This window comes from Ranitomeya variabilis, chromosome 2 (assembly GCF_051348905.1).
Source record: "Ranitomeya variabilis isolate aRanVar5 chromosome 2, aRanVar5.hap1, whole genome shotgun sequence".
NCBI classification, from domain to species: Eukaryota; Metazoa; Chordata; class Amphibia; order Anura; family Dendrobatidae; genus Ranitomeya; species Ranitomeya variabilis.
Window position 1 is genome coordinate 297,785,457 of NC_135233.1, and position 25,524 is coordinate 297,810,980.

The window sequence follows — 25,524 nt, forward strand, 5'->3', positions numbered from 1 at the left end:
AAGTGGCCGCCTTACACACTTGTTGTGCCGAAGCCTGGTGCCGAATGGCCCAGGAGGCCCCTACCGCCCGTGTAGAGTGTGCCGTAATACCGGCTGGAAGAGGAGAATTCTTAAGGCGATACGCCTCTTGTATGGTGGATTTGATCCACCTGGCAAGAGTAGCTTTGGAAGCTGGCATACCCTTGTGGCCGCCTTCCGGAAGGAGGAAAAGGGAATCAGACCTCCGGAAGGACGTAGTCCTAGACACGTATATACGCAAAGCCCTGACAAGGTCAAGCGTATGCAGAGCCTTCTCCACTCTATGAACCGGAACCGGACAAAGGGATGGTAGTGAAATTTCCTCATTGAGGTGGAAGTCGGACACAACCTTTGGGAGGAAGGATGGGACCGTACGAAGAACTACCTTGTCCTGGTGAAATGCCAGGAAAGGCCGTCTGCAGGAGAGTGCTGTCAGTTCAGACACCCTGCGTAGCGAGGTGATTGCCACCAGGAAAACCACCTTCTGGGAAAGAAGGCGGAGCGGGACCTCCTTAAGAGGTTCGAAGGGTGGTTCCTGCAATGCTGTCAGGACCAGGTTGAGGTCCCACGTTTCTAGTGGTCGTCTGTAGGGGGGAACCAATCGGGAAACCCCCTGAAGGAAAGTCCTTACTTGCGGCTTGGTAGCAATGCGCCTTTGGAAAAGCACTGAGAGGGCTGACACCTGGCTCTTAAGCGAGCCCAAGGACAGCCTGGCCTCCAGACCCGATTGGAGAAAACCAAGTACTTTGGGTATAGAATAAGGGAGTGGGATCTGGCCACGAGATTCGCACCAGGTAAAGAAAGCTTTCCAGGTACGGTAATAAATCTTGGCAGAGGCTGGTTTCCGTGCTCTGATCATGGTTCCAATGACATCTGCCGAGAGCCCTGCCTGGGTTAGAACCCAGGTCTCAAGGGCCACGCCGTCAAATTGAGAGCCCCTGAGTTCTGGTGGTAGAACGGCCCTTGTGATAGAAGATCGTGGCGGTCGGGGAGACGCCAAGGAGCGTCTGCTGTGAGTTGTACGATGTCGGCGTACCATGTGCGTCTGGGCCAGTCTGGTGCAATGAGGATGGTTGGAACTCCCTCTTGTTTGATCTTCCTCACCACTCTGGATATCAGGGGGAGAGGTGGAAAAATGTACAGAAGCTGGAACTGGGTCCAGTCCTGAACCAGAGCGTCTGCTCCGAGCGACCGCGGATCGTGTGTTCTGGCAGTGAAGTTGGAGACCTTGGCATTGAAATGGGATGCCATTAGGTCCACATCCGGGGTCCCCCAGCGGAGACAGATCTGTTGAAAAATTTCGGGATGGAGAGACCACTCTCCCGAGTCTATTCCTTGTCGGCTGAGGAAGTCTGCTTCCCAGTTGTCCACACCCGGAATGTGGACCGCCGAAAGAACCGACCCTGTGTCCTCCGCCCAGCGGAGGATATGTGACACTTCCCGCATCGCCTGGGTACTGCGGGTCCCCCCTTGATGATTCACATATGCCACAGCCGTGGCATTGTCCGACTGTATCCTGATGTGAGAGGCTGCCAGTAAGTGATGGAAGGCCCTCAATGCCAGTAGGATGGCACGAATTTCCAGGATGTTGATGGGCATGGTCGCTTCCGCTGGGGACCACTTGCCCTGTGCCCTGTGGTGTAGGTGCACCGCACCCCAACCCGTCAGGCTCGCGTCGGTGGTCAGGACCTTCCATTGACCTGAGAGAAAGGATTTCCCCTTTGCTAGCGAGGTTGGCTTGAGCCACCAGTGCAGGGACCTCCTGGTTGACGACGTTAGCTGGAACTCCCTGTCGAGAGAAAAGGGATTCCTGTCCCAGGACTTGAGAATGGCTAGTTGGAGAGGTCTGAGGTGAAACTGGGCAAATGGGACAGCTTCTATTGCCGCTGCCATCTTGCCGAGAACTCTCATGGCAAACCGGAGAGATCGAGGGGGTTTGCGGAGGAGGGTGCGAACTGCTAGTCGGAGAGCCAGTGCCTTGTCCTTGGGAAGGAGCACTAGACCCCTGGAGGTGTTGAATAACATTCCCAGGAAGGTCAGGGACTGACTCGGGGTTGGTGATGACTTTTGTAGGTTGATTAACCAGCCCATGCGACTGAGAGTATCGGTTGTGATTGAGACGCTGAGCTCGCAGTCCTTGAAGGTGGGAGCCTTGATGAGTAGATCGTCCAGGTATGGAACGACTACTATGCCTCTGGAGTGCAGGACATCCATGGTGGCTGCCATGACCTTGGTGAACACTCTGGGAGCCGTGGCGAGTCCAAAGGGGAGAGCCACGAATTGGTAGTGGTCCTGGCCTATTGCGAACCTGAGAAACCTCTGATGGGCAGGTGCAATGGGTATATGCAGGTATGCGTCTTGTATGTCTATGGAGGCGAGATATTCTCCCTTCTCCATGGACGCAATGATGGACCGAAGGGACTCCATGCGGAAATGACGGACCCGTACATAGTTGTTGAGCTGTTTTAGGTCTAGTATGGGCCGTACACTGCCTCATTTCTTGGGAACTACGAACAGATTGGAGTAGAACCCTCGGAAGCGGTCGGTCGTGGGTACCGGTACTATGACTCCTGATTGACAAAGCGAGGAGACCGCTTGGTGATAGGCTCGAGCCTTGGCTGGCGGTTTTGGGGGGACAGAGAGGAAGAACCGGTCCGGTGGGTTGGAGGTGAAGTCTATTTTGTATCCGGAAGACACTAGTTCCGTGACCCACCTGTCTTCTGTAATAGGCAGCCAGACTTGATGAAAGAGCAAAAGTCGGCCGCCTACTGGTGTGGTGTCTTCCGGAGTCCGTGAGTCATGAGGAGGAGAAGGTCTGAGATTTTCCTCCTCTGGGCTTAGACTGGCCTGCTTTTGACTGCCAGGTCTTGTCCGACCTTTGCGTCGATCGTGAGTTGTCCCTGCGTGGGGAACGGTTACGATTTTGTACTGGACGCGAGACGGACCAGCCGGAGGAATTCCGAAAGGATCGGAATCGAGTTTGGTTACGCTTCTTGTAAGTGCGTTTAGGTTTCAGTTGGGGAAGAGAAGTACTCTTACCCCCTGTGGCGTTGGATATCATAGTGTCCAACTGTTCACCGAAAAGTCTCCCACTGAGGTAGGGGAGGTGCGTGAGGGACTTCTTTGAGGCTGCGTCCGCTTTCCATTCCCGCAGCCAGAGGATACGCCGAATCGTGATGGCGTTTGATGCTATCCCCGCGACTCCCCTTGCTGAATCCAGAGCTGCATGGAGCATGTAATCTGCTACAACAGCAATTTGAACCGCTTGGTCCGACAGTTCAGGAGCGGATGCTTGGAAGGCTTGTAAATTCTTTGCCCAGGCCAGGATGGCCTTGGCAGCCCAAACTGAGGCGAACGCGGGAGCCAGGGATGCCCCTGCTGCCTCGAAAATTGAACGAGCCATGCGTTCTACCTGCCGGTCTGCTGCGTCCCTTAGGGTTGAGCTATCTGGCAGTGAAAGGAGGGTCTGTGCTGCTAGCCTGGAGACTGGGGGATCCACTTCAGGTGGATCTGTCCATTCCTTGGTGTCCTTCTGTGGGAAGGGGTACCTCGCCTCCAGATATTTGCGATTAGCGAATTTTTTCTCAGGCTGTGAGAGCTGTTTTTTAAGGATCGCCTTAAACTCTGGGTGGTTAGAAAAAACCTTAGGCGGCTTCAGAGGTCCTTCAAAGGAAATCTGATGTTCTGGGGCCTCTGGTGGCGGATCAGAAATGTCCAGCACCCGATGGATGGACGATATTATGTCCTCAACTAGCGCTGTATTGCTAGGAGGGATTGGGATCAGGGACCCCTCAGTTTCTCTGTCTGAGTCAGAGTCGCAGATGCCTTCCGAATCCTGTGTATCACTGAGGCGTCCCCTGCTAGGTGAGCTGGGGAGGAGGCCTTCTCTGGTTGGGGATTGCGGAGATCTGCATTGTCTGTCCCTGGAATGGGACGGTCTAGATGACCTGGAGCAACGGTGTCTCTCCCTAGAGGGGGATGACCGTGTGCTATGGGATGACGCAGATGGACTTGATCTATGGATCCACTTGCGTCCTGACCTAGACGTGGATGTGCCAGGGTCATCTTGTTCCTGAGTCAAGCTCTCCCGTTGTTGGGTAACGGTCATAGCCGGGGCATGACCCTGCAGAGCCTGAAGCAATGTGGAAGTTAGGTTATCTATAGACTGCGTCATAGATTGCGATAACTGAGTAGCCCATTCCGGCGTGGCATTAGACACCGAGGCATTGGCAGGGGCTTCTTGAGGCTGTGACACAGTAGTTTGTATACAGTTCTGACAATGCGGGTACGTGCTACTACTGGGGAGAGCGGTCCCGCAGGCTGTGCAGAATGCATAATAGCAGTTCTGCCTGGTTCTCTTAGACCTTGAGCCCGGCATAGTGCACAGAGTGCAGAAGTGCTGCCAGCAGATGGACCTTACAGGGGTAGAGAACCTACAGGGGAGCCTTATAGGTAATATGGATTCACAGCTGAGTAAAGATAACCCAGCTGTGATCTTACCCCACCAGTGTACCCCTAGGTCCAGCGCCGAAAATCCACAGTCCTGTGCCCCCCGGAGACTGGCTGCCTGGTCCTGAAGGACCGGGAGATGCAGGGTTAATCTGCAGCCGAAAATGGCTGCAGAGACAGAAGAGAGAGGAGGAGAAGGGGGCGGAGAGCTGGAAAAAGGCGGCAAGGCTATAAAAAACCCGCCCTTTCTGTCTCGATCCGCCCCTTGTATGACACTGTAGAGTGTCATATTTGTCATCCGGGGGGCGGAGAGGAGGCTGCTGCTTCAGCTAGGCCGAAGCCGGGGCCTAAATTAGATGCCTGAGGCCCAGAAGGGCTCCAGGCCGGCGCGAAAGTCCGGGAGGGGGTCGGATCTGAACCGGACCCCTCCGGATTTGAAGGCAGGATGGCGGTGGGGCTATAAGCGGAAGGGGGAGCCCGGCTGGGGTCCCCCTGAGGCAGTATAGAGCTGGTGCTGCCGCAGAGACAGGGACGCAGGGAACCCTGTGTCTGTATGTGCCATGCCTGCCTGCACTCCCCCCGGCCCCAACAGGAGCCCGCAGCTGGGCTGGGGTCCCTGGATGCAGGCGCAGTGTGCTGGCCCATTGCTGGGAGCTGTAGGATGCTGCCTGTACAGGCCTTACCTGAGGTGTCTCAACCTAATACCCCCAGAGGGGGATAGGGAGGGTGCTTTGTCACACACCTTCAGGGGCCTTTATCCTCGCCTCGACCTCAACCCAGAAACCAAAAGGAATTGGGGAAGGAGGGGGGTCTCGACTTCGAACCAACACCCGAGAGGTTGGGGAAGGAGCAGCATGGGGAATAGCCATCTCAACTTCAACTGGGCACCCCATAATAGGGGGCCGAGGAAGGAGCCATGCCGGGGGTCTCACAGGAGACCCTCTTTTCTTCATCTGTAATCCCGTCGGAAAACGGGAAACGGAGTAAAACGTAGTAAAAATCTTTAGGTGTGCCTCCTTTGCGACACTAAGCAAAAACTGGAGAAGGCTGATGCCGTCCAGGGGTGTATACTGCACAGGAGGAGCCACAGTTAATCTTTTTCAGATTATGCATAGTGTCGCCTCCTAGTGGACAGCAGCATAACACCCATGGTCCTGTGTCCCCCAATGAGGCGACAGAGTAATAGGATAAATAACCCAGTGCCTGATCAAACAGACAGCTCAGAATGACTGAAAGTTATGCAGGTCTCTCTTCCTTCTAGAAGACCAATAATACAAGTTGAGGTTGAGGGTAAAAATGTACCTTTTCTGATAGATACGGGAGCAACATCCTCCATTTTAAATCAAGACTTTTTACCATATCCTGACAATATATCCTCAAAGGTAACATATGCAGAAGGGTATGATGGTAAAATTCAGGCGTTGCCCTTTACAAAACCTTTAAATGTGAGCTTTGGCCCTAAAACCTTTGTATCCAAATTTTTATTTGCTAAAGGTGCACCTACCTGCTTGCTGGGTACTGATGTCTTAAGTAAAATGCACGCAAACATCCATTTTAGAGAAAATGGCACAGTTATGCTGACCATCCCTGAAGATGCAGAAACTCTGGAACAATATGTTAGAATACAGGCAATGGAGGATTTTCCCGAAATTTACACTCAACAAGCAAAAATTGACTTGTCTCGGGTTCCTGACAGCCTATGGGCAAAAGGAGACACTGATGTAGGATTCTTATCAGTAGCTCCTATACTGTTAGAAACTGCCCCGGGAACCATTTTACCTCAGCTTAGGCAATACCCCATCAGCGCCCAGCAAGAACTGGCGATTTCTCAACAAATTCAGGATTATGTGTTACAAGGTGTTTTGGTAGAAATCAGGTCACCTGCCAATACACCCTTATATCCTGTTAAAAAGAAAGTTTCCTCCAAAGAAACTATGGTGAAATATCGCATGGTGCACGACCTACGGGAAATCAATAAGGTTTTGGCACCGGTCACCCCTGTGGTACCGAATCCTCATACCTTACTGTCTCAAATTCCCAGCACTGCTGCATATTTTACGGTAATTGACTTATCAAACGCATTTTTTTTTCTGTGCCACTACATAAGAACTGTGGGCATTTGTTTGCCTTTACATTCAAGGGTAAACAATTAGCATGGACAAGATTGCCACAAGGTATGGTACACTCACCAACTTTGTACTCTGAAGCAATGCAGACCGTGCTGAAAAATTTCACCCCAGAACCAGGAGTAGTCATTCTACAGTATGTAGATGACTTACTTATTTGTTGCCCTGATGAGCAGACGGCAGTTACCTCAACTGTTAATTTCTTAATTTTCCTAGCGCAAGAAGGCTGTAAAGTAAATAGACAGAAACTCCAGGCTTGTCAACAAACAGTCGTGTTCTTAGGTCACTGCATATCACAGGGCATCAGACACCTCACACCTCAACGTACGGAAGCCATACGTAACATGCTTGAACCCAGGAATCACAAACAGCTGCGTGCTTTCCTGGGTATTGTTTCACACTGTAGACAGTGGATCATACATGCAAGTCAACTCATGCAGTGTTTATATGACTGTATTGCCAACACGCCATATTCACTCAGTGAAGAGGCTAAACAGTCATTTTCCTCTTTGAAAACAGCACTGGTATCAGCTCCGGCTTTGGGACTCCCAGACTACACTAAACCTTTTCAATTGATGGCAGCTGAGATATCCTCACATGCTACAGGGGTGCTCACACAAAAACATGGAAACAAACAGAGACCTGTGGCATACATATCAGCTCATCTGGACCCTGTAGCTAGAGCCGCACCTTCTTGTGTAAGGGTACCGTCACACAGTGCAATTTTGATCGCTACAACGGCACGATTCGTGACGTTCCAGCGATGCATTTACGATATCGCTGTGTCTGACACGCTACTGCGATCCGGATCCCCGCTGAGAATCGTACGTCGTAGCAGATCGTTTGAAACTTTCTTTCGTCGTCTAGTGTCCCGCTGTGGCGGCATGATTGCATTGTGTGACACAGGTTGTATACGATGTGCGCACAGTAACCAACGGCTTCTACATCGCAAATACGTCATGAAATTATCGCTCCAGCGCCATGTATTGCAACGTGTGACCGCAGTATACGACGCTGGAGCGATACTTATACGACGCTGCAACGTCACGAATCGTGCCGTCGTAGCGATGAAAATGGCACTGTGTGACGGTACCCTAAGAGTAGTAGCCGCAATTTCACTGTTATTAGATAAAGCTTCTGAGATTGTTCTTGATCACCCACTTCTAGTTCAGACCACTCATGATGTACATGGCATTCTTAACCAGGTCCAACCTAAACATATTTCAATGGCCAGACACCTCCGTCTCCAATGTTCCCTACTACTGCCGCCCAACATTTCCTTTGCCAGGGTTCAGACTCTTAATCTCGCGTCTTTGCTCCCTTTAGAGTCTGAGGGGGGTACCATACCTGAGGAAACTGCACTCTCCAACTCCTTTGACCCATCAGAGTCAATGCATGATTGTGTACAATTAATGGAACAAGAGACTCAGGGCTTACGTAATGTACGTGACAAGCCACTCTGTAATGCTACATTTGAACTTTTCATAGATGGCAGTAGATATGCAGATATGAATGGACAATTTCATACAGGTTATGCGGTAGTAACTCAGCATGAAGTGCTGAAAGCAGAACCTCTCCCTGCTAATCAGTCTGCACAAGAAGCAGAACTTACGGCATTAGTTGAAGCTCTAAAAATAGCCAAAGATCAGACAGCAAACATATACACTGATTCTAGATATGCACATGGCATTATTTTCGATTTTGGCGTAATATGGAGAGCCAGAGGTTATATGACTGCTTCAGGCCAACCTGTTAAACATGCCTCCCTCATTAGACAGATTCTGGAGGCAGCACAAGAAACTAAAGAAATAGCGGTGATAAAGGTAGCTGCACATGTGAGACTCGACACCGAGGAAGCCAGGGGTAACGATAAAGCCGACAAAGCAGCAAAACAGGCAGCACGTAAACCCTTACATCATGCCCACACACTAGATAGCTCTGAAGATGATGAGGAGAGATTGAAGGAAGCTCAGAAACAGGTAGACGACGAAGAACGAGGGCAGTGGCAGAAAAAAGGGGCAGAAGATCAGCAAGGATTATGGAAAAAAGGAACTTTGTTGTGTTTACCCAGAGCCTGGTACCCCGCAGTGGCGAGTGACCTCCACCTACCTACGCATGTATCGGCAAACGGTATGACGCTCAAGGTAAAAGAAAGGTGGTTGGCTCCAGGCTTTGGTAATTTCGCTCGGAACATGTGTGCTGCATGCGCTATATGCCTGGCACACAATCCAGGTCAGACCATTAAAACCCCAACCAAGCATCATGTAAGACCACTGTATCCCTTTCAAAGACTCCAGATCGACTACATCCAGCTTCCTAGGTACAATGGATACGAATATGTGCTTGTGTGTGTGGACATGTTCTCAGGGTGGCCAGAGGCTTATCCAGTTCGTAAAGCCTCAGCAAAAACTACTGCCATTAAAATAGCACATGAACTGATACCCCGTTACGGCATGCCTGAGGTGATCGAGTCAGATAGGGGTACCCATTTTACTGGAGAAATATTCCAGAATGTTATGAAAATGTTGGGAGTAGAAAACCAGTTTCACACTCCGTATCACCCACAGAGTTCAGGTAAAGTGGAAAGATTAAATGGAACAATAAAATTAAAAATCCAGAAGGCCATGGCAGAAACAGGAAAGCCTTGGACCGAGTGTCTACCACTTGCCCTGTATTCCATCCGAAACGCCCCAAGGGGGAAGGCTAAGCTGTCACCACATGAGATTCTTTTTGGTAGAGCAGCAAATTTGGGTTGTTATTTTCCACAACAACTGATGTTGAATACTGAGACTTTAACTGCTTATGTACAAGAATTACAAAAACGTTTAACTAAAGTGCATTTGCAAGTTTTTGCTTCCCTTCCAGATCCAGAAAATCTCGAAGGAGGCCACAAGTTGGAACCTGGTGATCAAATCTACGTGAAAAGACACACCAGAAAGACTCTGGAACCGAGATTTGACGGACCTTTCCAAGTCCTGTTAACAACTCCAACAGCAGTCAAGCTTGAAGGAAAGGCATCATGGATACATGCAAGCCATTGCAAAAAAGCAGTATAAAACTCATGATATTGATGTTAATAATGTTAACACAGATGTGGGATAAATTAGTTAGAGCCACGGATTATCTAGATGACCAGATTTGGGATATATTGGACATATTAAATACTAGTATAGCTGTACAGAATCAGCTTATAATAGTCACTAACCAACATACCCTGGTATTGGATTACCTAACTGCCTCACAAGGGGGTATGTGTCAAATCATCGGACCCACCTGCTGTCATTATATAGACCCGAATAGTACTATGAGTATGAGATTTAAATTAGAAGACGTACAACGACTCAGGGATCAGTATGACAAAGACAATGACCAAAATAAGGATAGCTGGTGGTCAGATACCTTTTCTTTTCTTAACCCGGCCAATTGGTTCAGGGGGATCGGTGGGTGGGTTACCGGGATTATGCAAAGCCTAAAACATACAGTTATAGTTATTGTAATTATATATGTATTACTCAAGGTTGTACTCAAGGGTATCTCGGTATGCACAAATAAATTTTGTGTAATGGATGCGAGAATATAAAGTTTTTTTGTTTTTGTAATATCACAAAAAGAATGACTAAAATAATCGTCTATATGACAAGGTTTTGAATGGAATATGTCAAAGGGGGGATTGTGAAGAGCGGAACAAAAATGGTTACCTCAATGAACCAAAAAGAATTTGTGATCAATATTGACCTGTCCATTCAAGGACATTTTATGTTGTGAATTTGGATTCTGGGCTCCCCCGGTGGCTACTGGTGGAATTGAACTGGTGTCTTCATCTTCTCTGTTCACCTGTTCCCATCAAGATGTGGGAGTCGCTATATAACCTTGCTGCTCTGTTAGTTGCTTGCCGGTCAACAATGTTATCAGAAGCCTCTCTGTGCTTGTTCCTGCTCCTAGACAACTACTAGATAAGTTGGACTCTTGTCCATGTTTGTTTTTGCATTTTTGTTCCAGTTCACAGCTGTAGTTTCGTTACTGTGTCTGGAAAGCTCTTGTGAACAGGAATTGCCACTCTGGTGTTATGAGTTAATGCCAGAGTTTTAAAGTAATTTCTGGATGGTGTTTTGATAGGGTTTTTAGCTGACCATGAAAGTGTCCTTTCTGTCTTCTGCTATGTAGTAAGTGGACCTCAAATTTGCTAAACCTATTTTCATACTACGTTTGTTATTTCATCTTGATTCACCGCCAATACATGTGGGGGGCCTCTGTCTCCTTTCGGGGTATTTCTCTAGAGGTGAGCTAGGACTAATATTTTCCTCTGCTAGCTTTATTTAGTCCTCCGGCTGGTGCTGGGCATCTAGAATCAACGTAGGCATGCTACCCGGCCACTGCTAGTTGTGCGTTAGGTTTAGTTCATGGTCAGCTCAGTTTCCATCTTCCAAGAGCTAGTTCCTATATATGCTGATGCTATGATCTCTTGCCATTGAGATCATGACAATTTTAGCTATAGTGTGAAATCCTATTTTTTGTTTGTGAAACTGCCACTTAGGCGAAACTGTTTTTTTTGTCTGTTGTGAAACTATCACATAGCCGAAACTGTTTTTTGTCTTCTCTTTTCTCTCTTTGTTTAAACAAGCAAAACTTGTATAACCACTGAAACTACCTGTACAACTATATAAAGAGGGGATAGCACCTTGAAGGCAGGCGTGCTTCAGAGACTTCCCAGTGATATACTATACGAGACGTGTCTTGTGTATTATTTCTGGTGATTCCCCACTTCCAAAGGCTGCTCCGACTGAGTGTGGTCCCGACAAGGGTGCAGGATCCATGAGTCTGTGCCAGTTGTCCATTGTACTTGGAGGGATTGCATCTCTCTCTGGCTCCTCGTGCCTTGCTGCCAAATTCAGCTAAGATAAGTGTCTGTTTTTTTTGTCTCTGTGCACACATGCAGTGTGCTTTGCAATTCAGTGCAATTTATTGTGTTTTTGTCCAGCTTAGACTTTGTTTGGATTTTTCAGTCATGCTGGATTCTCAGGAGATGCAGATATACTTTCTATGTCTTTAGTTAGATGTGGAATATTTGTATTATCTGCTGTGGATATTTTTAGGATTTTAATACTGACCGCTTAGAATTCTGTCCTATCCTTTTCTATTTAGCTAGAAGTGCCTCTTTTGCTAAATCCTGTTTTTCTGCCTGCGTGTGTCCTTCCTCTTATACTCACAGTCAATATTTGTGGGGGGCTGCCTATCCTTTGGGGTTCTGCTCTGAGGCAAGATAGAATTCCCAATTCCATCTATAGGGGTATTTAGTCCTCCGGCTGTGTCGAGATGTCTAGGACGTGTTAGGTACATCCCACGGCTACTTCTAGTTGCGGTGTTAGTTTAGGGTTTGCGGTCAGTACAGGTACCACTTCTCCTGAGAAAGTCTCTCATGCGGCTCCAAGGTTACCAGATCATAACAGGCACCAAGACAGCGTTCCTCTCCCCAGGGACCAGGACCCGCACCGTTTGTCTCGCAGGGAAGCGCAACAGGCTCATACTCACAGAGGTGAAGTAGCAGAGCCGGAGTTGTGCAGCGCCTCCTGTCATTCTAAGGGTATGATCTCAATCCATCCTCCCTATAGCGGGGGATGGAGAGTACCCTCCGTCCATCTTCTCCAGCGGTCGTGGGGCTGTATTGACGCCATTAGGTGAGGGCCTCTGTCCATCCAGCTGCGGGTTTTGTCGGCCCTGGAGAGGAACATGGAGGGGGAAAACCTCATGTGCTCGCTGTATTTCAAGGGTGGGGAGATCGGGACCAAAAAGGAACCGTTGCCCCAAGGTGAAATTAGGCGTGCCCCAGTCGTCGCAGGAGAGGGTACAGGGAGATATACTCGGCGTTCTCGCCTGTTGATGGTTCGGGGGAGAACGGACCCTAGAAAGGGATCCGTCGCCCCCTTCACTCCGTTAGTTAAAAAATAAAAATGTACAGAAAAAAACAGGAAAAAAAAATTAAAATAAAAACGTTGGGGTCTGAAACAGACCCAAGTGCCTCCTACAGACACTAAGCAAGAACTGGTTGAGTTTCAGCCAGAGATAGGGTGTATACTGCAGGGGAGGAGTTTCTTTCTGCGTTCACTTAGTGTCCTCCTAGTGGCAGCAGCATAACATCCATGGCCCTGTGTCCCCCAATGAGGCGTAGGAGAAAAATTAATGAGTGAATGAACCAAAGATAAAATAAATCAAAGCAATATTTGCTGTGACCACCCTTTGCCTTCAAAATAGCATCAGTTCGTCTAGGTACTTACAGGTGCATCTCACAAAATTAGAATATCATCAAAAAGTTAATTTATTTCAGAGCATTTTCAAGTTGCCCTTTCCTCAGTTCAAAATATAATTAAGAAATGGCAGTTAACAGGAACAGTGGAGGTCAAGATAATGCATGGAAGACCAAGCTAAATTTCAGTGAGAGCTACTCGCAGGATTGCTAGAGGCAAATCAGAAACCCTGCTTGACTGCAAAAGACCTTCAGAAAGATTTAGAACACACTGGAATTGTGGTACATTGTTCTACTGTTCAGAGACACCTGCACAAATATGGCCTTCATGAAAAAGTCATCAGAAGAAAACCTCTCCTGTGTTCTCACCATAAAATTCAGTATCGGAAGTATGCAAAAAACATGTAAACAAGTGGTATGAGTCTAATATGAGTCCTAGTGGCCAGTGTGAAAATTGCAAGATTTCTGATTTTTTATATAATGATATAGAAATATCAAACCATTAGCAAAAAGTTTTAAAAAATACAAACCTGACGTAAATAACAATTTGTACTGACACTTTCCTTTTAAAGGATCCTTAGGATGCCATTTGTGCTGGCTCTCACACCCATAGTCAGGCTTGGATTTTCTTCTACACTTAAGTGAAACATTCACCACTTTACAGACAAAGTGGGTGACATCCCTGGCACAATCTTGTAAGTAAAAGACATACAAAAGCACGGTCATATGCACCTTTGTCATATATGCACTTCATTAAAGATGGCTTCGTTGCTCTGGGTCCCCCTTCTATGAGCTACAATGAGGAGCAGCTCTCTACAAGTGACTGGTTCTGGCGGACTTGTATGACAATGACGGCCATTGATTTGTGCGGCCGCTATGTAATTTGCATGGAGGCAGTGAAAACATCTGGCTGGCCTCAAGCTTACCCCAATACATAATCTTGCCATTACCTTATAGCCAATAGTCTTTCTGTAATAAAGTATCTCTTTCTCCAGCAACTCAAACAATCTTGGAGGGAAAAACTGAAAATCTTGAATGTTGGGTTGTTTTGGAGGCCGTGGTGCCTGAATAAAAAAAAATATATATATATATTTTAACACTGCTGTTCATATTAATCTACTGCAAAGTAGAAGTGACCAATAATTATACCCAATGTCAATAGGTTTTTTGCATTCATCACTGTTGGTTAGGATGTTGAATTAATTTAAATGTCTTGAAACAAAATAGATCTTACACTTGTGTGCATTGACAGAATATAAAGCAATCACCTAATATATTACTAATGGCAGGAACAATAATAATCCAGTGCTAACACAGAGAAACTACAGACTCAATAACCTGTTAAGGACAAGGACCTCCTGCCTAGTTTGAGCCTTGCATTTTAAAATAGCATGCATAATTTATTGTTTATGACATATTATTTGCACATGTGCTCTTGAGAAAATCCATTCACTTCAATAAAGTAAATAGGAGTTGAAAAGATGAAACTTTGTACGAAACTTGTTTTTCAGTGGTGTCTCATTTGGACTTCTGTCACTGCAGTGAATAAATGGAGTAAAGGCAAGTGTGAATACCATTGTTGGAATAATACCTGGAATTGAGAGTCCTCAGTAGTTGATACCTTTTAATGGCTAACTGAAAAGATGGTAAATTGCAAGCTTTCGAGACTACTCAGGTCCCTTCATCAGGAGTCGACTAAAAAAAATTCTGAAGAATCACATATTTATACACAACACAACTGTCATTATCTCCTTGCAAGTAGAAAAAATGTAAAACCTGTCCATTTATAATGACCGCGGACAAGACAAAGATCCCCAATTCACATCAGGACTACAAGATATCAGGCACTTTCAGATGCATCAAATCTAATGGAGGTGTACCTAGTTATATGTACCAAATGTCCAGCTGGTGGTCTGTATGTTGGGGAGACAGGGCAAAAACTGAGAACAAGGATAAATTCTCACCGCCACACAACAAGAGAAAAAAGAATGGATCTACCTGTGGCCAAACATTTTTGTATGCCTGATCATAGCACCATGAACCGGAATTTACTTGTATTGAAAGGTAACTTCAAATCTCAGACAGGAGAATCTGGAAGTATAAACTCATGACAATCTTTGACACACTTAGTGCAGGAATGAATGTGTCGCATGGATTTATGTCTTTTTACATCAATTAAGGAATTTGCTCCTCAGACTTTGTGGGGGCATCATAACACAGAACCAGTCCCCTATCAGAGGACAATAAACCATTCACTCCTTATCTAGGAACTGTTCCAATATTTATGGACACAACTGATTATCATTTATCACTCTCCCATAATGACAGTTCTGTGTTGTGTTGTGTATAAATATGTGATTCCTCAGAATTTCTTTTAGTCTATGCCTGATGAAGAGGCCCGAGTAGTCTCGAAAGCTTGCAATTTGTTACCATCTTTTCAGTTAGACATTAAAAGGTATCAACCACTGAGGACTCTCAATTCTAAATATTTTTCTATCTACTGGCTAACACGGTACCAAGATATATATCTTTCCAATACCATTGTTGGGCATTCAGATGATATCCATTCTCTTCTATCCGCCCAATTGAATGTTGTAAAATCTGATTAACATAATAAAATAATAATAATATTTCTGATCCTAGCACAAGTGTGTGATTGTAGATATAGTATTGAGCTGTATTTAGCAGTGATCAGGAGACAACACTGTAAAGCCCCCGTCACACTAAGCGAGGTCGCTAGCGAGATCGCTGCTGAGTCACAAGTTTTGTGACGCAACAGCGACCTCAGTAGCGATCTCGCTATGTTTGACACGTAGCAGCGACCAGGCCCCTGCTGTGAGATCGCTGGTCGTGTCGGAATGGCCTGGACCTTTTTTTGATCGTTGAGGTCCCGCTGACATCGCTGAATCGGTGTGTGTGACACGGATTCAGCGATGTCTTCACTGGTAACCAGGGTAAACATCGGGTTACTAAGCGCAGGGCCGCGCTTAGTAACCCAATGTTTACCCTGGTTACCATCGTAAATGTAAAAAAAAACAAACAGTACATACTCACATTCCGGTGTCCGTCAGGTCCCTTGCCGTCTGCTTCCCGCACTGACTGACTGCCGGCCGTAAAGTGAAAGCATAGCACAGCGGTGACGTCACCGCTCTGCTGTTAGGGCCGGCGCTCAGTCAGTGCAGGAAGCGGACGCCGGGGGACGCGAAGGTGAGTATGTACTGCTTGTTTTTTTACATTTTACACTGGTAACCAGGGTAAACATCGGGTTACTAAGCGCGGCCCTGCGCTTAGCAACCCGATGTTTACCCTGGTTACCCGGGGACCTCGGCATCGTTGGTCGCTGGAGAGCGGTCTGTGTGACAGCTCCCCAGCGACCACACAGCGACTAAACAGCGATGCTGCAGAGATCGGCATCGATGTCTGTATCGCTGCAGCGTCGCTAAGTGTGACGGGGCCTTAAGCAACAGAAGGACATGCTGCATTTCTGTACGTGCCATAAAATCTCTTTTATATGGTCTACAATGACGACACTGAGAACATGGCTACTGCCCAAGGGGGCTGAGGCCATGACAAAAAAAGTTACCACTTCATATTCAGGTGCTATTCAGCCCAAACATATTGGGGCACTCAGTCTGCATCTCAGAACTATGAAAGAGATAAAAAGGAGCAGCTGCCAAAGGAAAGCACAAAGAACTGACCCCTACATTGCACTAGCCAAGCACGTGGAGAGGGCTGATAAGTACAAGAAGACAATGTCTTCATGAGGTGGACCATATACACAATCTCTTCATAGAGAGGGACCTTTAGACGGAAAGAAGAAGGTGCTGGGTGTACAGTTCCTTGTCCTGGTGAAGGGCTACATGCATGGATCAGGGGAAGACTGGAGGCCATCTGGCATCAGACTGACGTCTAATGGGAGCACAGGTTACCTGCCTGGAGGAAACACATTCACGACACTTTGAAATATTGGACTAGGAGAATTAGGAATCAGTCAGCTGTTTTTGCAATGTAATTTGAGAGCCCCATGATGTAAGAGCAGAGACCCAGATTACAGTGATATGACACTTCCCAGGCTGTGTTTTGTTGTTTCAATATAATCAGCGTTTTACCAGCAGGAGATTATCACTACAGGACAACTGACGTCGTGCCTCCTTGTCCAGCCACACCCCACAGCACTGATTAGCAGCTGTCACTATACAATATACAGGTGTGGTGTGTCAGGGATATACACAGCTCAACAACTAAGCTCTGCTAGATCCACAGCAGAGAAAACTGTGACTCTGTCATGACTGCTGCACCCTGTAAACTATGTGATACATCGCTGGATTCAGGGTCTGTCCATACCTCATGCAGCTGTCAGATTACATTAGGAAAACCTGCTGACAGACTCCCTTTACAGCCATCTAAAAAGAGATACAAGGCAGAGATCAGACAATTCAGAGAACTAGAAGCAAGCCCTGCATCCTGGCCATACTGGAGAAAAAAAAGGGATAATTGGGAGTAAAAAGACTAAGAGAGAGACCGGGTTTTTCTCCCACCAACAAAAATAATTATTCCAAATACATTTGGATCTGATAGAGGAAGAGGCTGGCTTCCTAGTCATGATGATCCACCTTTGGGGACATGTTTTTACTTAAATAATTGTATTTTGAGCTAAAAACCCATTTACAAAATTTGCACCAATAAGTCTTTATGGGCTCTTTTTTTCCCTCTACACATTTAACTTTAAAGTGAACTTTATTCCCACCAGCAGCGTTCGGCTTCCAGGTATAGTGGCCGCGCCGGTAGAATCCTGTCATCGCTCAGTGTGTAGAGAGCGGCGCTGTAACCGCTCCCCCGGCACTGACTGACAGTCTGTATGATCTGGTCAGAAATAAACTGGCTTTTGATAAGTCGGCTTGCACACCTACGCCATTGAACTGCTCCACTTGATGATGAGAACAGCCTTCCGGAGCGGTCTATAATTGTACTGGTAGCAATAGACTGCCTCCAAAGCCACTACAATCCTGCTGGGGATTTTTATGTAAAAACTGAGCTGGGACCTGCTGATGTCTGATCTGAGAAGACACGCCGTTGACCTGGTAGGGTGACAAATTATAGGAAGGGTGAGGCTTGAAGAATGGTCGTGCTGCTTGACTGGAGATGGTTTCTCAGAATGGAGAGAAGAGAACTGGGTCTGAATGGAGAACAGAGGCGGCTTTTGCTGCCTGTAACTCTGCAAATGCTTCTCTACCTACAAAGAACCTGCTTGACGTTGGACTGGTGCTACATGCTTCAGGCCACATGTCACTGTGAATGGCCACCATGTTGCTGGAAAGGTAAAAAGAGTACATGGGCAGACATAGGTATTTTGGGTGGCAATGGCCACTTTAAAATCACATTTTGCAAAAGACTCAGTGATGGAGACAAATTATGCTAAATGGGCCAACTATCCCGGCTTAGATGCCCGACATCACACTTATTGTATGTTTAAGACGCTTTCTTAAGGTACCGTCTCACATAACGATTTACCAACGATCACGACCAGCGATACGACCTGGCCGTGATCGTTGGTAAGTCGTTGTGTGGTCGCTGGGGAGCTGTCACACAGACAGCTCTCCAGCGACCAACGATGCCGAGGTTCGCTGGTAACCAGGGTAAACATCGGGTTACTAAGCGCAGGGCCGCGCTTAGTAACCCGATGTTTACCGTGGTTACCAGCGTAAAAGTAAAAAAAAAAAACCGTACATACTCACCATCTGATGTCCGTCAGGTCCCTTGCCGTCTGCTTCCTGCTCTGACTGAGATCCGGCCGTACAGTGAGAGCAGAGCGCAGCGGTGACGTCACCGCTGTGATCTGCTCTCACTTTCCGGCCGGCAGGCAGTCAGAGCGGGAAGCAGACGGCAAGGGACCTGACGGACATCAGATGGTGAGTATGTACTGTTTGTTTTTTTTTACTTTTACGCTGGTAACCACGGTAAACATCGGGTTACTAAGCGCGGCCCTGCGCTTAGTAACCAGATGTTTACCCTGGTTACCAGCGAACGCATCGCTGGATCGCTGTCACACACAACGATCCAGCGATGACAGCGGGAGATCCAGCGACGAAAGAAAGTTTCAAACGATCTGCTACGACGTACGATTCTCAGCAGGGTCCCTGATCGCTGCTGCGTGTCAGACACTGCGATATCGTAACTATATCGCTAGAACGTCACGAATCGTGCCGTCGTAGCGATAAAAATGCCACTGTGTGACGGTACCCTTAGAGTCGTCTGACAAAAGAACATTGCTCCATATGAATGAATGTAAACTTAAATTAGTCAGTCTAAAGATGCACCAAATCTATTATCCAGTATAAATCCAAATCCGAAAAAACTTGGCACTCTAGATGAATAATTATCATATGCAAAAGGTTTTATTGATGTGCATTCATAAAGGCAAGTCTTTATGGATGCACATCAATAAAACCTTTTGCATATGATAATTATTCATCTAGAGTGCCAAGTTTTTTCGGATTTGGATTTGTTGGGCTGGATACCCTACTTGAGCATCTACTCTATACACTCCTACGAGTGCCGTGTTGTTCTATTACTATATTATCCAGTATAAGTCACTGTGAGAAATCTGGTGAATTGTAATACCGTCTAATCTAACGCATGCTGTCTAAAAGAGTGTTATTTAATTTGTTGCATCGTGTCTGTCAAGGGAGTTTGCCTCCATAAGAGTGAATGTGGCAGCAGGATGCAATGAAGACTTCTGTGTCCCCTCCAGGACATAATTGAGACACAAAAGTTGTCCTCATGTTGTGTCAGATTTGCACTGGATCATTACAATCCTGGATAGAGTTGGCACATGCCACGGACTAGATTTATTGTCTTCGTCACACTTAGTCATTATTTTGGCACAAAATATTGGAGCAAAGTTAACAGTCGAGAAGTGATATAAAAAATAGACAAGTGTCATAAATGCATTGTCATGATCCAAATTCCAGTTCTGCTCGTCTCACGTAGTTTTATCCTGTCGAACTATAAGCCAGTCTTCATAAAATGTTATACCTAGTGCAGGACCTGAGGGGAGTTGCAGGACTTTTATCTTTGGTGTTCTTTAAATCACTCAATCACCACTGTAACATAATGTATGGGTCCTTATAAAAGAACAGCTATGGCTGGAGCTACAGACGCGTTCTTGTGCGCTGCCTTTTTGTATAGAAAGAAAGAGATGAATAACCTAATTGAATACATGGTCGTATTCAGAGAGAGCAATTTTAGATAAAGGGAACATGGACATTAAAGGGGTTGCAAGCTTTACACTAAGAAAATGTAAGTAGTACTTTACCTTTGGTGCCCTTGGCTCACTAACACGTAAAGCATCTCTGAAATACGCATCCACAGCATAATTGGCTTTGCGCTCCCGTTTGGGGGGCTCGATCCACTCCAACATGCTTAGCTAAATGTACAACCAAGAAAAAAAAGCACTTTAGAAAAGTATCCATTTTATGGGAAATTACAAATCAACATGATGGCTTTAAGTGGCCAATTAGGATTGGATAGCAAGAAATTACATTAAGTTTCCTTCAAAACAACAACTTGATGACTCAGCTACAGCCAAGTAAAGAAACTTTCATCACCGATCCAGCATCATCATATAGTAAAGAGAAAGAGCAAGGAGCCAAAGACAGAAAGGTTCCAGATAGCGGCAATAAGAAATAAAATCTTCAATGCTTCATTCCATATTATTGAAAATTAGTTAAAAAATCCATGACTGTACATTGCTGCCCTTGATCACTGAGCATGGTGCCAAAGCTTGTCCTTTGTTTCAATTTAGGATTGAAATTATATCTTATAGTTTAATATACATTTTTTTTAATTTCATAGCTTCAAAACATGTTGCAGATTGTGAAAACATTTAAAAGGAAACTATCATTGAATTCATGTAGCCTAAACCCTAGGCAGCTTAAATCAGAGCCTGTCTGTCACAGGGTTACCACGACAGACAGGAGCCAGAAGACCACAGCCTCTGAGTTCTCCTACTCCTGCGCTGAATAGAAGCACTTCACCTTCACATTAAACGGTGTAAATTTAGCAGTGCATGGGTTAATGTGCTCTGTTGAGAGCTCCTGGAGCTAAGGCTCTCAGCTGTGCACAGCTAGCCACTCCTGTCCCCTATATAATCTGGGCCCTGACTAACTCCCATCGTCAGAGCTAGCTTATTATGCTGCATGGATAGGAGGATAGGTGTTGGTGGTTATTTGAGCAGTTGGTTGGTGGATTTATCTGTGACTGTGGGTAGGTTTTGGGTGTGTGATAATTCCTTTTCTTCTCCTACTTTAGTTTAACCCCATCCTTAACTCCCTGGTGCATTCCTCTGTTGTATGTGTGAGTACATTTGCATGTGTGGTATTTTTGTTACCCCTAAGCGTATTAACTGGATAGTCTGGTTGGTGTACTACGGTACACTACTACTCTTCTCTCCCCTGGGTGTGGGAAGGGTACAGACTGAGGGCAGATTCAGGAGCTAAGGAAAGGTATTTGGCCCTGGCATCTTCACCTTCAGAAGTAACCCAGGAAACAGGGCGAGCTAGGGCGCCCACTAGCGTTAAGCACAGGGAAGGAGCCTCTGGTACCAGGACACTCGATAACAGAGTCATGATACTTGGTACCACGATTGTAGCCAGATATGTTTTTCTTTAAAAGGCTCCAATGTTTCAGAGAAAACATAGTCTGAAGAGCCGGGCACCTTCTCCCTACTCCACTCTAGGTAATTGACAGGTCTGTCCCTATGTACACACATAGTAGAGACCTGTCAATCACCAGGAGCAGGGCGGAGAGAGGGCAGCCAGGGTGAGAGCAGAACTAGTCTTGTCACTCCCTATAGTCTCCGGCTGGATACTCAAATTATATTTTCTCTGAAACGCAAGAGCGATTCAGATAAAAACATATCTGGTTGAAATCGTGCAGCCAGGCTGTGATTCATGATGGATGCGGTTCAGGCAGCATGAATCGAGTGACAGGTTCCCATTAACATTATAGGTACAGTTGAAGAAATTACAAAGCATGCACCATTCACTGCCTGCAGATATGGAGCTGCTATTTCTCTGCAATATGACACATTCAAAGAGATTGGTCGGCAAAATCACAGGCTAAGTAGGATGTCAATCATTCTAACAGTGAGCATGACTTGAAGTTAAGACATGACAGCTCAGTGCTTCGCCCCATCACAGATGACTAGAAAAGAGCAGGTGTAACCTGGACATCAATAAAACACAGTTTTATCACCAGGAGATTATCACTAGAGAACTAGTAAATCTGTGCCATGTAGTCATCTATATTCATGAATTCTGTATACCGTAATCCCGCCCCCACCACTGATTGGCACGTTTATGCCTATGCACAGTGTACATTGAAAGTTGCCAATCACTATTGGGGGCGGGGTTAGATAGAGCTCAGCCTTCAGATAACTGGTAGATCTGCAGCAGAGAAAACAGGGATTGTATAAAAAATGCAGCAATCAGGAGTCTCTGCCCCTTCATCATGCTGTTCTTAGATGGGGTAGCAAAACCAACCTGGTGACAAACTCCCCTTTCAGAGGCACATTTCAGCAAATATTGGACTCACAGTCCGTGCACCTATAGCCATGCAATGGCTACATCACTTCTGCAACAGACCTTGTACATTACTGTTTGCTGGAACCGCAAGGTTTGGAAATTAACCTTCAGAATAGTCCTGTGTTACCGTGGCTGAGGCTGTGCGTACATAGATCTCCACTATCATGATGAACGGCTGAACACACATACTACTGCTTTCCACAAAGATCCCACTCTACCAGAAGGAAAGGACACGATGGCCCTCATTCATCTCCTATACCACTCTGGTCACATGAAAGTGGAGCTCTGATTGTTTGCTATGGGCAATATAGGGAGGCTAAGGTAAGACAGTTCTGATTAAAGAGGCCTGGTAAGTCCTAAATACACCACACAGGGGAATCAGGGCTGTTTGTGACCCCATCTACAGTACAATTATATATTGGTACAGAGGAGCTTAATGTGCCACTTAATTCTTTCTCAGTTTGACACAATAAATTCTTGATGTAAGGTTACATAGTTGATACATATCTAGTAAGATGTAATATGTCATCTATAAAGCAGGTAAAATGTTACCTTTTGTTTTTCTCGATAATCCTCTCCTTCAAAGTTATATAAACTTGTTTCTGTATCCATCGAGAAGTTTCTGAGCGAGCTTTCCCCCATGTTCTCCATGCGCTCGGCCATTTCAGCAGTCTGAAAAGAAGAGGTTTCCTTATCTACAGAAGTAACACTGAAAATGGAGGTTTTAAAGATAAAGATGGGTATAAGAATAATGAATAATTGCACATCTGATCCGCCTGTATGAATGGGTATATTTCTTGTATGGTCACCTTGTCTGCACAGCACAGCAGGGCACCGTATCGTTAATAGGTGTGCTTAATAATGGTGGGACTACTGGTGATGGCTGGCCGAAATCAATGGAACTGGATTAAATGACAAATAAGCAGCAATGCTACCTTCTTCTCTCCCCTTTCCAAAATCGTAGTAATGTCCTCATCTGTCAGTTCACTGTCCTTGGATGCAAACACATGGGTGGCTCCATGGCGAATCATCTGAAGCATTTCATCCTTCCCAAGTTTATTTGATTGCTGATCGATAAGTCGTCCTAAAGTCAGAAAGATGACATGGCTTTAGCCATATAATATCTCTATTATCATTCATTTACATAATAGGGTTTTTTTTGTCTTCTGTAAAGTTGTAAATATATTTGAATGTATTTCAGCATTTTCTGAAACTACAAAGTAAACCATGAGATTATGAGCGTAAAAACAGGGATTTAATGATCAGTAATTTCCTCTCAATCTTTACTTCCATCTGGCAGCTGAGACTTAGGTTAAGATCCCACAATAAGTTTTCGGTGAGCTTCTGACACTGTGTATTCATTGCGCACAAAACGCAGCGTCTTACAGTTCCAGCACAGTGGATGGGATTTACAGACATCTCTATGGGAGAACAGCTGAACCCAAGAGGCTGGCATCGACTCCGACCACAGCCATGAAAGGCAGATCAGACTTGGCCATCCAGCGCTACGGGAATGAGAGAAATAGACGGCAAGATACCTTGCTGGATGACTATAGAATCCAGTCGAAGCTTTAGCTCCGCTCTCTCCACAATCCTTTCTTCCACTGTATTGTCGGTAATGAGCCGAAATACCCGAACAGTCTTCGTCTGCCCTATGCGATGGGCTCGATCCTGTTGCAAATATAAAGTTAAAACAAATTCTTGTGCAGAAACTTGATAACAATCCAACAGTTATGAACCGGAAATACACCAGGTGAGGGGTGCCAAGGGGTCTTTCTGGGAAGAATCAACTTCTAAAAACCCATGGGGTGACATCTACTTATATCTGTAGGTGCAGCTTGTCTGCAATTTACCCTATTAGTTACTGGGTGCTATACTGTCATCTGCGCAGACAGAAAATTGGTGATTTCTCTGCAGCATCTGACCCTAACTGTAGACAGTAATGTCAGACTAGTCCCATAATTAGCCGGCAATTCTCACATATGGAATCTAATATCCAGGATATAAAGTATTTACCCCTATTTGAAATAGCTTACTTAAATATAAAACAAAACACAAAATGTAGCAACAAGTAACAGGACAAGCACAGAAGTTTATATTCCTAACCATTGCTTGTAAATCGACTTGAGGGTTCCAGTCTGAGTCGTATAAAATCACCACATCAGCAGTTGCCAAATTTATTCCAAGGCCTCCGGCGCGGGTACTCAGCATGAAGATGAATTTGCTGCTGTTAGGTGCATTAAATCTTTCTATGGCTTCCTGAAAATTGAAGACGTTTTTACAGACAGGTTAGTTCTCATACACAGAACAAATAATCGACCACTGTACAGCACGAGCCGAGCACACGTGCTGCCAAATCCTCATATCCCCATGATATGCATACACTAAAGGAGCACTCCAGCTATTCTGCACACATAATGCTTACCCACCATCAGTAGTCTCACTGATTAATTTATTTCATCCCTTCTCAGTTTCATCTATACATTCCTCCACCTTCATTATAGGACGTTGGGTCATGTGACCACTAGTGTGACAACCAGTCCCCTGCATGGAGTACTGTCACAATGTCAGTCTCTGACATTCTGTGACCCATAAGATCACATCATCATTAACCACATCCCTCCAGGCAGCTTCAAGGGAAATGTAGTCTGCATTACTGGACCCATATCAGATGGGAAGGATTAGCCCCCTAACAACTAATGACAGATCTACCCATCGTGGAGGAGCAGGTTAGGTTGTGTGGAGCAGGCCAGGGAGCTAAGCCCACTCCAACCGGGGAAGATCCTGGCTGTGTTAAATGAGAAACAATTATCTGTCACAACTTTGGCAGGACCCAACCACAGGGGTTAATCTGCAAGGTAATAGTGTTCTAAAGTTGTGCGGCTGCAGCAACTAAGCCAAGAAACCAGAAAGAAAGGAACTTTAATCCTCCTGGCAGCCTCTGGCTTTCAGTCATAGCTGGTGCGACTTCAGTCACCGCTCAGTACATAGACACCGGCAGCTGTAACCACATGCCGACACTGACTGACAGCCGGCTCAGCAGTGCATCAGTACAGAGGGAGCTGTCAGTCAGTGCGGGGGTGTGGTTACAGCCGCCACTATGTAC

General features: G+C 46.0%; 1 protein-coding gene across 1 annotated transcript in view; it reads right to left on the reverse strand.

Moving 5' to 3' along the window:
* The window catches only part of SMARCA1 (SNF2 related chromatin remodeling ATPase 1), a 116,853-nt gene that overhangs the window by 48,819 nt on the left and 42,510 nt on the right, over positions 1-25,524 (reverse strand). The window contains exons 13-18 of the mRNA XM_077285121.1: positions 24,525-24,677; positions 23,957-24,089; positions 23,354-23,502; positions 22,971-23,090; positions 20,150-20,260; positions 13,785-13,898 (exon numbers count right to left, since the gene is read on the reverse strand). Coding sequence (XP_077141236.1) covers positions 13,785-13,898; positions 20,150-20,260; positions 22,971-23,090; positions 23,354-23,502; positions 23,957-24,089; positions 24,525-24,677 — 780 coding nt within the window. The remainder of the gene's footprint in view (positions 1-13,784; positions 13,899-20,149; positions 20,261-22,970; positions 23,091-23,353; positions 23,503-23,956; positions 24,090-24,524; positions 24,678-25,524) is intronic.